This window comes from Triticum urartu, chromosome 3A (genome assembly GCF_056163025.1).
Source record: "Triticum urartu cultivar PI428250 chromosome 3A, HENAU_Tu73, whole genome shotgun sequence".
Classification (NCBI taxonomy): Eukaryota; Viridiplantae; Streptophyta; class Magnoliopsida; order Poales; family Poaceae; genus Triticum; species Triticum urartu.
The window spans coordinates 88,999,328-89,014,270 of record NC_141875.1 but is presented as its reverse complement, the minus strand read 5'-3'; the positions used below and the strand labels follow the sequence as shown (position 1 = coordinate 89,014,270).

General features: G+C 45.8%; 1 protein-coding gene across 1 annotated transcript; it reads right to left on the bottom strand.

Moving 5' to 3' along the window:
• Window positions 1–1,005: 1,005 nt before the first annotated feature.
• LOC147978708 (uncharacterized) lies at window positions 1,006–4,742 on the bottom strand. Its single transcript, XM_087546498.1, has one exon. It carries the CDS (start codon window positions 4,491–4,493, stop codon window positions 3,672–3,674), a length of 822 nt encoding a protein of 273 aa, XP_087402624.1. The 5' UTR covers window positions 4,494–4,742; the 3' UTR covers window positions 1,006–3,671.
• Between the last annotated feature and the right edge of the window lie 10,201 nt (window positions 4,743–14,943).

Genomic DNA, 14,943 nt, shown 5'->3' with positions numbered 1-14,943 from the left:
GGAGCCGGCCAGCCCACTCGCATTTGGTCACCAGCCTGAGCCGCCCACCGCAGTTCCACCACTGAGTTCAGCGTCTAACAACTTGTCTAGATGAGTGGGATTAATGGTCCCGGTTAAAATTCAAAGAGAATATGAAGATAAAATAATACAAAACTAATTTACAGCTCAAGGATTCAGGCTCACCCACTCATCATCTATAGCAGAGATTACACTAATCGAAACCTTGATTTGCTTGTCCGGTCTGTCTCGCCAAACTCGGTCTTCCCCTCCCAGGACTTCACATGGATTGATTATTGTTCATTACAATGCTCACATGGATTGATTATTGTTCATTACAATTCATTACCAAGCTTGGGTGTTGGCAAGTCCAGTATTGATTACCCCTTGATTTCCATTATAGCTTTGTCATCCATGCATAAGGCCGCAAATGAATTGCTCGTCCGCAAGGCAAGGAGCTCGAAAATATTGGTTGTTCTGGCACCTCTATATGACCGCGAGGCTGCCAACGAACTTCCAGTCCACAAAGTGAGTAGTTTAAGAAATTTTCATCTTCATGCAACTCTACATCGATCATGAGGCCACCAATGAACTGCTCGTCCATGAGGGGAGGAGCTACAGAAATTCATCATGTCATGCGAGCTCTTTGCTGCTATGTCACTGAAACCAACATCTAAAATCTCAAATCAAGATGTACGACAACAGAGTGGAAAAGATCTGGGCAACAATGGGCGAACAAACAGATGAAGTGGAAGACTAGCAGGATCACTACAATGGGGTGAAGAGGAAAGTTTGGGGCTAGATGTGGCATGACAAAGTTTTGGAGGCACACATACACGCATATATCAAGGGCTTCTATGCACACTTTTTTCAGCAGGTCCTGCAGGCTTGCCATCCATATGTAAAGGGCACACATTCACGTTCTTTTTTCAGCTAAATGCATGCATGCATATAGAAAGCTAGGAATTAGCGTGCGTCTCTTTTTTTTTTTTTTGAGGGGCACGTCTGTAAGGGTGGAGGTGGATCTCTCGATTACTAGCAACGCTTCGCTCACAGGGTTCGATTTGGTAGCGATTACAGAGGAGATTACAAGAATTGATATCTAGGGTTCATGGCAAGAGAGGAGGAGGAAGGGGATAAGAGAGGAGCCGCCGTAGCCGTGATCCACTGGATGGCCTTCCCTGTTGCCTACTCCAGGGTACTTGTAGTAGAGGTAGTGCAGCATGGCCCAGGCCCAAGTGCACGTCCAGGGGCAGGCCCATGTACTTGTAGGGGAGGCTCCTAACATCCCCCCTCCTTGAAAGTCGGCTTGACCCCAAGCCGACGCCCGCCTGGATCCCATTGCACTTGATGGTCCTTGAATAGCTCGAAGCCGTGGTGGCAGTCGAAGGCCATGTTGACTTGAACGACGTGGTAGTAGTGGATGATGGCGACCCATCCGAAAGAGTTGTCGACGAAGTAGTCGTTGTTAAAGCCGATGTAGTACTTGTGGTCGACAGAGCCTTGCGTGAAGCGGACAGCGAGAGCGCTGACACCTCTCCCTCCTTGAGAATGTTCCTGATCGGAGCAGGTAAAGAGCACCATAGCACTCATGGCCTGTGCTCTCTTGCTGATTACCTCCGCCCTTATAATTGTCGACGGTTGAAGAGTAGAAGCTGGGGAGGTGACAACACAGCGGGCAACCAAGATCATGGCGCACCTTCCTCCGTGAAAGATCTTCCGCCGAGTTAATTTCCTTAGCAACAACAATGCAAGCCCTCCAGGGTCCCAAGACCTGCCCGACCGGTATATTCCCGTGCCAGACTCTAACAGATCAGTAGCATTCCTGAGCAAATGATCAGAACAGAGCAAAAATACGGAGCACCAGACTATATAGACAACAATCTGTGAGTGGAAGATTTCCATCCAACAATCCAGATATGGCATAAGCTCATAGGGCATAGCTCTGCACACCTCAAGTACTGGAAGATTCTTTGCCGAACTGCTGTTGGAACTAGACAAGCCATAGAAAGAATTGCTGATGTGTTGTTGCCCCAATGTCATAACAAAATTCTTCATTATTTCTGTATGACAAGGTTGGTAAAGATATAGTGCCAGATGTACAATGGTACTGTAGTATGCTACTTTGGGTCGGACATCTAATTCAGATGCTTTCCATGGTAACCCGCTCAAAATATGGCAAGGAAAATATGAGCACGCAATTCCAATGGTATATACTGAGTCAAGACTTGGATCCATAAACATTTTGCACTGAACATCCTCTTCAAGTATAGTGGGGATACACATTCTGGCAGGACTGGAGTCCACCATTCCCAAATATGCAAGATGTGCTCGCTTGATTATCCGCTCAAACTTGTAATCCAATAATAAATGATAGGACCGTGTTGATATCAGTTTCTGACAACAAAAATGTTCCCAAGCTGCAGTACTTGCTATTGGGTCCACCTCCATCACAACACAAGTTGTAATCCAAGCCCAGAAACCAGTTTGATGATTACGACATGGCTGATCAGCTCCAAGGACAAGGGACTATGATACCGTTCAAAAGGTGCAGCTGATGGATGGATACACTTACCGAGTATGATTAGAGTGACGATAATCCTGTCTTGAATCTTCAAGCAAATAAGAATACATTTGCCCATGATCAACGGAAATTTGACCTCTGATGTTCGCTCTTGCACAGGTGGCCTGATCAATAGTATCCAATCTGGTTGAAACTTGAAGTGGCAGTACTCAAAACTGATTAGTACAACTAACTGAATTCTAGCTCCTGGCACAACAGATAATTGTTCAGGTCTGCATCGTCCACTCCCCTTAAATTTATCTTGACGCCAAAATTGCCAAAGCACCAAGATACTCATAATCTGTATTGTTCCCAGCATTTTTCCATTAATAGGAATCCCCCGCACAGAAGTACACACCAGTACGAGATGCGACCAATCTCCAGTGCTCCACAATTTCTCAAAACAAAAGCGACTAGCTAACTCACTTATGTGCATATGAATAATAAAGTGATGCTCACTAAATTCCACAATTTGTAGTTCAGACCAAAGCTGTACTGCTCGAGGAGTGTCGGGTGGTAACAGAAACTGAAACTTGTGCATAAGGTGGGGCCTAAGATCACTTGTTTTCCTCACAAAACCGAGAGTCCATGCAACCCTCCTTTCACATTGTTCAAAAGAGCTGTGTAGAGCAGATTGGATGGTGCACTCCCTGCTATTTGTTCCAGCATGAGTAGAAGGAGAAATCATCTCACTACAACTAGCGGAAACCAAGAACAGATATTCCCAACAAGCAAAGTCTGTGGACTTCAAGCGTGAAAAAGTAGCAGCACCAGCAATGAAACGACTAAGACCTCTCAGTATTGGAAGAACTATGAGGGAAAATTTCCAAGACGGCCATGGTTGCAACTCCCAAGTAACAATCAAAGTCTGCAAGTGAGTATGATAGAACCATTCCTGCAATTCACTCCTCCTTGGTAGATGGTCAGGTGGCCACCACACGCAACCAGAATCACGAGTGATAAATCTACGAACGATGCCACAGAACAGAACAATTTCATCCTTTGCAAACTGCACTTGAACAGGGTGCGGCCGCTGTTGCGCCTTGGTTCCCTTCCGCAATGGTGGCAGCAGCAAACCTTTGCTCTCCACCACGAGATGAACACCATGTGGCTAATGCTCTGTGAGTACAATTGGCTGCACATTGTAGCTTCCATTGCCCGATTTTGTCATCACCACTGTCTTGCCTAAACGCTCTGAACATGCCTCCTCGCAACAGCCTGCACCTGAATGATACTTGAACGATGGCCATGGTCTTGGCCTGAATACGTGTCCCCTGTGCCTGATCTTCACTTGTATCGGTGATGGCCATGGTTGTTGTTCGACATGGACGGGGCATTCTGCCGAGCACTTAGCTGGCTCTGGTGCAACCAAGTTGCTGGGAACGATGAGGACCGCACTGTGGTCCGCCTCGCTCGCTATTTGGTTGGAGGTGTGGATGGAGGGTAGTGGCGAGTCGTCCCGCTCCTGCACGCTGGTCTTGGGGCTGACATTGGTGGTGGTTGGCACCAGGGTGACGATCTCGGCGGCGACCTCCTGGTGGATGAGATCGACCATGGGCTTGGGGTGGACGGTGGTGGTGGCGTCCTGGATCTCCTTGAGGCTGACGACAGTAGAGACTTGGGTCGAGCCATCCACCGAACAGTTGATGGGCGCCCTGACAATGAAGGCAGTGGACGCATCACAGATGACCTCGAGGACCTCCATGGACTTGGTTGTGGAGGAGGAGACGTCGGGGACGGGCGCAGGTGAGGCATCCGTCGTGGTTGAGGCCGCCAGATCGACAAGCGAGGTGACCATGGGAGGGTCACCCACTCGTGCAATACCCAACGCTGAGCACATCTCGTCCGCCTGAGCGCATAACCTCTCGAGATACCACAACAACTGCTCCTTGGCAGACATGGCGTCCCACTCTGGTGGTTTGACGGAGGGCATGGTGTTGTCGCCGGTGGAATTGTAGGAATTGGGAGAAAAAAATTGGGGAAAATTAAGGGGTGGAAGGGTGGTGGCCTGGCTCTGAATACCAGATGTAAGGGTGGAGGTAGATCTCTCGATTACTAGCAACGCTTCGCTCACAGGGTTCGATTTGGTAGCGATTACAGAGGAGATTACAAGAATTGATATCTAGGGTTCCTGGCAAGAGAGGAGGAGGAAGGGGATAAGAGCCGAGCCGCCGTAGCCGTGATTCACTGGATGGCCTTCCCTGTTGCCTACTCTAGGGTACTTGTAGTAGAGGTAGTCCAGTATGGCCCAGGCCCAAGTGCACGTCCAGGGGCAGGCCCATGTACTTGTAGGGGAGGCTCCTAACAACATCTCTTTATTTTGAACCAAACAGAGCACGTCTTTTTTTGGTAGCTTATCGGGGCGTGTCATTTTCTTTAACCATCAGCGCACCTCCTTGTTTTAGGGTCGCACCTCCTTTTTTTTAGAAGTCCAGCGCAGGGTTTTTTCCTTTTAGAACTGAGCGCAGGTTCTTTATTTTTTTGTTGAGTGTGCGTCCTTTTTGCCTTGGTTGACAGGAACGAAACGTTTTCTTCCAGTATATTTATATATAATGGCATAGCTGGGTAATTTTTCCGACTTCCTATCTTATCTAATGGCTATAAAAAAATTAGTCTATTAAATTAACGGTTGGATAACTTTATTTTTTGTGGTAATTTTTAGGCTATTTCTCTTCTCTATAGTTAACCCATCAAATACTTTTTATATATAAATAGATGCACAACCCAGTTCGTTTTTATATAATAAGATAACCAAGCCCAACTTAATTTTTAAATAATATTTGTATCTCAATATTATTTTTATATGAAATGCTCAGTCCAGACCATCATTGTTTTTTCACACATTCCAGAAAATGGGTCCATTTCTACTAAAATCAAATGGCTTGTAAATTATCAGAAATGATAAATGCGCTGCATGTACGCAATATTATTTTTGACCCAGCTCAGTAAATAGGTGTATTTGAATAAATAATCAAATGCGCTATAAATTATCATGAATAGTGCTTTTTGAGAAATAGTTATCATAAATAGTAAATTGTCTATTATTATTTTTTTTAACCAGCCCTGGAAATAGATAATTTTTTGAGTCAAAGCCCAGGAAATAGATGTATTGGCAAACAAAATGAAATGGGCTATAAAACCTAAATAAATGGGCTGCATTCCGCCACAGCTTTCGAAGCTGACTTTGTTGGCCCACTAGACGAAGCCTGCGCAAGGTGTTGCCCATTATTGAACAAAACGATTTAATGGTCTAAAACAAAGAGTCAACAAATTATTCTGACATCTGTAGTCATTCGATTGACATCCAACGGCGATCCTGCTTCTTCAATCTCTGATCTAGTTGCTCTTGCTCTAGCCGCCAAGACCATCGCCGGTTGGAGCGTCTGCATCTGCCTCTCGTGGCCGGCTATGCTGCCTGAAAGTGCGTTATATCGACTAGAGGGGGGGTGAATAGGCGATTTTTATAAAAGTCTTCAATACGTGGAAGTTATGAAGACAAACGATAGAAATAAACCTATTACACTGCAGCGGAAGGTAGACTACACTAGGCAAGCCATAGTCAAGTATTCAATAGAGTGAAAGCACAATGACTTAGTAGCAGCAATGTAGTAAGGATCAGGTAGGAAGATATTATGAAGCCAGACAGAACACGCAGTCACTCAGTGAAGACAAAAGATAGTGCAAACATACAATGACTTCACAAGGAGTAACAGTAAGTAAAGGGAAGGGAAGATGAAACCAGTGACTCGTTGAAGACAATGATTTGTTGGACCAGTTCCACTTGCTATGACAACTGTACGTCTGGTTGGGGCAGCTAGGTATTTAAACCTTAGGACACACAGTCCCGGACACCCAGTCCTGAACACGCAGCTCAGGACACCCAGTCCTCACCGTATTCCCCTTGAGCTAAGGTCACACAGACCTCGCCCAATCACTCTGGTAAGTCTTCAAGGTAGACTCCCAAACCTTCACAGGCTTCGTTCACCGGCAATCCACAATGTCTCTTGGATGCTCAGAACGCGACGCCTAACCGGCTGGAGGATGCACAGTCCTCAAGTGTAATAAGTCTTCAGATCACACAGACAAGAAGACTTAAGTGATGCCTAATTCTCTTTGGCTCTGGGTGGTTAGGGCTTTATCCTCGCAAGGAATTCTCTCTCAAAGGCTTCGAGGTGGGTTGCTCTCAAACGACAAAAGCCGTACTCTCAATCTGAGCAGCCAACCGTTTATGGTTGTAGGGGGTGGGCTACTTATAGCCACTTGACAACCCGACCTGATTTGTCCGAAATGACCCTGGGTCACTAAGGAACTGACACGTGTTCCAACGGTCGGATTTCAAACTCACACGGCAACTTTACTTGGGCTACAAGCAAAGCTGACTTGTCCGACTCTGGACAAGATTCGCTCTCATAGTCTTCACTCGAAGACATAGGTTTTGGTTAGGCATCACTTCAGTCATTCTAACTGGTTCTCTTGGACCCCACTTAACAGTACGGTGGTTCCTATGACTCAACACAAAAGAAAGAGAACTACGAAAGATCTAAGTCTTCGAGCTCCATAGGCTTCATGTGGTGTCTTCTCTTGTCATAGTCTTCAATGTTAATATCTTCATATACCACCTTTGACTTCAATGTCTTCATACATTTTTAGGGGTCATCTCTGGTAGGAAAACCGAATCAATGAGGGACTTCTACCTGTGTTATCCTGCAATTCTCACAAACACATTAGTCCCTCAACTAGGTTTGTCGTCAATACTCCAAAACCAACTAAGGGTGGCACTAGATGCACTTACACTGCCGCGCGGGCCTCGCCGCCCCACTCAACCCCCAATGGTGGCCAGGTCATACCTGTACTCACCCACACCTTCTGTTGTTCTCTGGCGAAGGCAGCCTCACCCGGCAGCCGAACCAGCCCCTCGTACTCCCATCTGCCAGGGACTCCAGTGCCCCTTGTTCCATGACTCCATTCGTTCCTGTCTTAGGCCTCGTCATCGTCCACCACGTTGGTGCTCTTGGCGTGGCGTGGTCAATGTGGTCAAGGAACGCCTTCCATCAGAAGAATACTATACGTGGAGTGGCAGACAGTTGGGTCCACAGCCGTAGCAAGGAAGTGCCTCCTTATTACGCGCAAAATAATGATTCCTCCACCTGACGGTGGGACCTACCGGAAGGGCCTCAAAAAAACATTTACCCCTGACAACTCGGACCCACTAGCTACATCTTCGTACACAAGGAAGTGCGTCCGTATTACGGGAAAAATTGATTCTTCCCCCTGACAGCTGGGACCCACTAGATATATCTTCACACGGAAGGAAGTGGCTCCTTATCCTCCCTGACAGCTAGGACCCACCAGCTATATCTTCGCACGGAAGGAAGTGCCTCCTTATCCTCCCTGATAGCTAGGACCCACCGGGTCGAACCATAGGTCGGGTTGTTTGTCTGGTCGCGATTGTGTACGTACATACTGGTCGACCGGTCTCTCTGCAGCGATGAACCATGTCTGAGTAAGGAGATGCACGTGTCGTAGTAGAGTGCACGGACATAGCATGTCACGCGGTCCCGTCTATATATATTGTGTACACGTACGCACAGCCACGCTGCAAGAAATTAAATCTGGCTACGTACGTACATAAGGGCGGGGTCTCGAACGCGTACTCGCGCATACGTACAGCCATGGCACGTGTACATGGAGAGGCAATGGACGGCAGCGACGTTGTCCTGTTCATCGTCAGCCAACCGGCTGGGTCGGAATGAAAGAAACAACGTCATCTTCACCGAGAGCCAAGTGACTGGGTCGAAACGCATCCTATTCATCGGGAGCGAAGCCACTGGGTCGAAACGTGTCTATTCATAGGGAGCCAACCGGCTTGGACGGAACAACCGAAACGAGGTATGGCGTACCGTAGAATGGGAAAACGGGCCTTCTGTTCGACCGCGTATAGTCGAAACAGTGTCCTGTTCATCGAGAAGGGTCTGGCGTACCGCAAAATAGTGGAAACGGACTTCTGTTCGAGCTCCTACGGTCGAGATGGGGTCCTGTTGATCGGGAGTGGTGTGGCATACCGCAAAACGAAGGAAACGGACTCGTCTTTGCCCTCCTATGGTCGAAACAGGGGTCATGTTCATCAGGATGGGCCTGACATACCGCAAAATGGGACTCCACGGGCTACTGTTCATCCACCATCGACTTTCTCCAGCCTCCACCAGCTACTGTTCATCCACCGTCTCGAGCCTCCACCAGACATTGTTCATCCAGCCTCCACCGGCTTCAATTCAACCAGCCTCCATGGGGTCCTGTTCATCCACCCCCAACCGGCTAGGGTGTGTGGCGGCCTCCTTGGGCTCCTGTTCATCCAGCGGCAACCGCGTACTATATACCATGGTGTCCTGTTCATCCAGCGGGAACCGCCCATACAGGTAGCCAGTGTCCTATTCATCCAACCGCCACCGGGAACTGTTCATCCACAGCCAACCCAACCGGCTCGACTCACACCACGTCTCGACTCGTTCTATGTATTGCGCGCGGCAGCAACATGCACTGTTCAACCAGTGGCAACCCAACCGGCTAGCTATGTCTCGCACAGGGGTTCGATCGGCTTTAGTAAGCATGTAGCAGCAGCGATCGATCAGGTTCAGTTAGCAGCCTAGGAGTCTCGGTCGGTGTCGGTGTCAAAACCGGCAGATCTCAGGTAGGGGGTCCCGAACTGTGCGTCTAAGGTTGATGGTAATAGGAGACATGGGACACGATGTTTACCCAGGTTCGGGCCCTCTCTATGGAGGTAAAACCCTACTTCCTGCTTGATTGATCTTGAGGAATATGAGTATTACACGAGTTGATCTACCACGAGATCGTAATGTCTAAAACCCTAGAAGTCTAGCCTATATGATTATCCTTGTCCCTACGGACTAAACCCTCCATTTATATAGACACCGGAGGGGACTAGGGCTATACAAAGTTGGTTATAGAGAAAGGAATCTTCATATCCGAACACCAAGCTTGCCATCCACGCCAAGGAGAGTCCCATCCAGACACGGGTGAGAGTCTTCGGTCATGTATATTCATAGGCCATCAGTCCGGCCTATGTGGGGGAGTCCTGGATTAGGGGGTCCTCGGACAGCCGGACTATATCCTTCAGCCGGACTGTTGGATTATGAAGATACAAGATTGAAGACTTCGTCCCGTGTCCGGGTGGGACTCTTCTTTGCGTGGAAGGCAAGCTTGGCAGTTCAGATATGTAGATCTCCTCCTTTGTAACCGACTCTGTGTAACCCTAGCCCCCTCCGGTGTCTATATAAACCGGAGGGTTTAGTCCGTAGGACAACAACAATCATAATCATAGGCTAGCTTCTAGGGTTTAGCCTTTACGATCTCGTGGTAGATCAACTCTTGTAATACTCATATCATCAAGATCAATCAAGCAGGAAGTAGGGTATTACCTCCATCGAGAGGGCCCGAACCTGGGTAAACATTGTGTCCCCTGCCTCCTGTTACCATCCGCCTTAGACGCATAGTTCGGGACCCCATACCCGAGATCCGCCGGTTTTGACATCAACAATGGTGCTTTCATTTCCATTGTGCCGCCACGATAAGGCTTGATGGCTCGTCTTGTTGTCAAGGACAACACTACCTCGGGGGGGGGGGGAGCCCTGGCTGTAGGCTAAACTCTCCGACTATGCGGCTTCGTCATGACCTCCCGCTCGTCCGTCGCACCGACGATGACTTCTCAGGTCATCAAAAACAGCCTCCACGTCGGCTCGGGATTCGCCGAGCAGATGGATCCAATAGAGCTCTCTTCCCTGAATGAGCTCTTGGATCGCATCACCACCCTAGGAGTCGCAACGGACTATGATCGGATCGGGCTTAAACCCGACCAAAGGGAGATTAACTCTCCGCCGGTCACCCACCAGATAGCGGTGGTGGAGGAGCAATGTAGCAATTCTTCCTCTATTTTGAGGACAAACTATGTCCGGATTCCCGAGCTCTCTAAGCCGGATACCCGTCCACGGGAGGACATGGCCCAAGCTTCGAACCTAGAATCAGACAGCGGGCCAGAACTATTGGGCAACATCCTGGAGTCTGAACTTCCTGATGTCTACTACACAACCTTCTTCTTGTAGACGTTGTTGGGCCTCCAAGTGCAGAGGTTTGTAGGACAGTAGCAAATTTCCCTCAAGTGGATGACCTAAGGTTTATCAATCTGTGGGAGGCGTAGGATGAAGATGGTCTCTCTCAAACAACCCTGCAACCAAATAACAAAGAGTCTCTTGTGTCCCCAACATACCCAATACAATGGTAAATTCTATAGGTGCACTAGTTCGACGAAGAGATGGTGATACAAGTGGTATCTGGATAGTAGATACTGGTTTTTGTAATCTGAAAATTATAAAAACAGCAAGGTAACTAATGATAAAAGTGAGCGTAAACGGTATTGCAATGCTAGGAAACAAGGCCTAGGGTTCATACTTTCACTAGTGCAAGTCCTCTCAACAATAATAACATAATTGGATCATATAACTATCCCTCAACATGCAACAAAGAGTCACTCCAAAGTCACTAATAGTGGAGAACGAATGAAGAGATTATGGTAGGGTACAAAACCACCTCAAAGTTATTCTTTCCAATCAATCCGTTGGGCTATTTCTATAAGTGTCACAAACAGCCCTAGAGTTCGTACTAGAATAACACCTTAAGACACAAATCAACCAAAACCCTAATGTCACCTAGATACTCCAATGTCACCTCAAGTATCCGTGGGTATGATTATACGATATGCATCACACAATCTCAGATTCATCTATTCGACCAACACAAAGGACCTCAAAGAGTGCCCCGAAGTTTCTACCGGAGAATCACGACGAAAACTTGTGCCAACCCCTATGCATAGGTTCATGGGCGGAACCCGCAAGTTGGTCACCAAAACATACATCAAGTGAATCACGTGGTATCCCATTGTCACCACAGATACGCACGGCAAGACATACATCAAGTGCTCTCAAATCTTTAAAGACTCAATCCGATAAGATAACTTCAAAGAGAAACTCAATTCATTACAAGAGAGTAGAGGGGGGAACAAACATCATAGGATCCAAATATAATAGCAAAGCTCGCGATACATCAAGATCGTATCATCTCAAGAACACGAGAGAGAGAGAGAGATCAAACACATAGCTACTGGTACATACCCTCAGCCCCGAGGGAGAACTACTTCCTCCTTGTCATGGAGAGCGTCGGGATGATGAAGATGGCCGCCGAAGAGGGATTACCCCCTCCGGCAGGGTGCTGGAATGGGTCTAGATTGGTTTTCGGGGGCTACGGAGGCTTCTGGCGGCGGAACTCCCGATCTATTGTCTCTTTTGGAAGTTTTAGGATACGTGGGTATATATGGGTGAAAGGAGTACGTCGTGGACCGAAAGGGGGGGGCACGAGGCAGGGGGGCGCGCCCTAGGGGGGTGGGCGCGCCCCCTACCCTCGTGAGCTCCTCCTTCATCTTCTGACTTAGGGTCCAAGTCTATCCGGTAGGTTTCCTTCCAAAAATAACTTCTGCAGTTGATTTCGTTCCGTTTCGACTCCGTTTGATATTCCTTTTCTTCGAAACACTGAAATGCATAAAACAACAAATCTGGGCTGGGCCTCCGGTTAATAGGTTAGTCCCAAAAATAATATAAAAGTGGAAAATAAAGCCCAATATTGCCCAAAACAGTAGATAATATAGCATGGAGCAATCAAAAATTATAGATACGCTGGAGACGTATCAAGCACCCCCAAGCTTAATTCCTACTCGTCCTCGAGTAGGTAAATGATAAAAGAAAGAATTTTTGATGTGGAATGCTAGTTGGCATAATTTCAATGTAATTCTTCTTAATTGTGGCATGAATATTCAGATCCATAAGATTCAAGACAAAAGTTCATATTGACATAAAAATAATAATACTTCAAGCATACTAACTAACAAATTACGCCTTCTCAAAATAACATGGCTAAAGAAAGTTATCCCTACAAAATCATATAGTCTGGCTATGCTCTATCTTCACCACACAAAATATTTAAATCATGCACAACCCCGATGACAAGCCAAGCAATTGTTTCATACTTTTGACATTCTCAAACTTTTTCAATCTTCACGCAATACATGAGCGTGAGCCATGGATACAACACTATAGGTGGAATAGAGTGGTGGTTGTGGAGAAGACAACAAGGAGAAGATAGTCTCACATCAACTAGGCGTATCAACGGGCTATGGAGATGCCCATCAATAGATATCAATGTGACTGAGTAGGGATTGCCATGCAACGGATGCACTAGAGCTATAAATGTATGAAAGCTCAACAAAAGAATCTAGTGGGTGTGCATCCAACTCGCTTGCTCACGAAGACCTAGAGCATTTTGAGGAAGCCCATCATTGGAATATACAAGCCAAGTTCTATAATGAATGATTCCCACTAGTATATGAAAGTGACAACATAGGAGACTCTCTATCATGAAGATCATGGTGCTACTTTGAAGCACAAGTGTGGTAAAAGGATAGTAGCATTGTCCCTTCTCTCTTTTTCTCTCATTTTTTATTTTTTTTATTTGGGCCTTTTCTTTTTTATGGCCTCTTTTCCCCCTTTTTTTATTTGGGCTTCTTTGGCCTCTTATATTTATTTATTTTCGTTCGGAGTCTCATCCCGACTTATGGGGGAACCATAGTCTCCATCATCCTTTCCTCACTGGGACAATGCTCTAATAATGATGATCACCACACTTTTATTTACTTACAACTCAAGAATTACAACTCGATACTTAGAACAAGATATGACTCTATATGAATGCCTCCGGTGGTGTACCGGGATGTGCAATGATGCATGAGTGACATGTATGAAATTATGAACGGTGGCTTTGCCACAAATACAAATTCAACTACATGATCATGCCAAGCAATATGACAATGATGAAGCGTGTCATAATAAATGGAACGGTGGAAAGTTGCATGGCAATATCTCTCGGAATGGCTATGGAAATGCCATAATAGGTAGGTATGGTGGCTGTTTTGAGGAAGGTATATGGTGGGTTTATGGTACCGGCGAAAGTTGCGCGGTACTAGAGAGGCTAGCAAAGGTGGAAGGGTGAGAGTGCGTATAATCCATGGATTCAACATTAGTCATAAAGAAATCATATACTTATTGCAAAAATCTACAAGTTATCAAAGCAAAGTATTACACGCATGCTCCTAGGGGGATAGATTGGTAGGAAAATCCCATCGCTCGTCCCCGACCGCCACTCATAAGGAAGGCAATCAATAAATAAATCATGCTCCGACTTCATCACATAACGGTTCACCATACGTGCATGCTACGGGAATCACAAACTTCAACACAAGTATTTCTCAAATTCATAACCACTCAACTAGCATTACTCTAATATCACCATCTCCATATCTCAAAACAATTATCAAGTATCAAACTTCTCATAGTATTCAACACACTCATAAGAGAATTTTATTATTCTTGAATACCTAGCATATTAGGATTTTAAGAAAATTACCATGGTATTTAAGACTCTCAAAATAATCTAAGTGAAGCATGAGAGTTCATCTATTTCTTCAAAATAAAACTACCACCGTGCTCTAAAAAGATATAAGTGAAGCACTAGAGCAAATGACAAACTACTCTGGAAGATATAAGTGAAGATCAATGAGTAGTAGAATAATTATACAACTATGTGAAGACTCTCTAACATTTAAGAATTTCAGATCTTGGTATTTTATTCAAGCAGCAAGCAAAACTAAATGAAATGACATTCTAAGAATGGAAAACATCGTGTGAAGAAGCAAAAACTTAGGATCAACCGAAACTAACCGATAGTTGTTGAAGAAGAAAGGTGGGATGCCAATCGGGGCATCCCCAAGCTTAGACGCTTGAGACTTCCTGAAATATTATCTTGGGATGCCTTGGGCATCCCCAAGCTTGAGCTCTTGTGTCTCCTTAATTCCTCTCATATCACGGTCTCCCTAAATCTCAAAAGCTTCATCCACACAAAACTCAACAAGGACTCGTGAGATAAGTTAGTATAAACCATTGCCAAAACCTTATTATACTCTACTGTAGAAAATCACTAAAATTATTATTCAACATTGCATACTAAATTACTCTGCATATTTAATAGTCCTATCCTCAAATAGAATCATTAAAGAAGCAAGCATATGCAAACAATGCAAACATAACAGCAATCTGCCTAAACAGGACAGTCTTTAAAGAATGCAGCAACATCCATACTTACCTAGCTCCAAAAATTATGAAATAAAATTCCCACTGTAGTAAATTTATCATATCTTATGCAAAAGGTTTGAACATTTTATCACATTCTAACTTTTCTATGGAATTATTGCAACAGCGGTAAACTTT

What these genes read in the sequence shown, in the direction of transcription:
- LOC147978708 (XM_087546498.1), bottom strand. Translation starts at nt 4,493, where the DNA reads ATGCCCTCCGTCAAACCACCAGAGTGGGACGCCATGTCTGCCAAGGAG.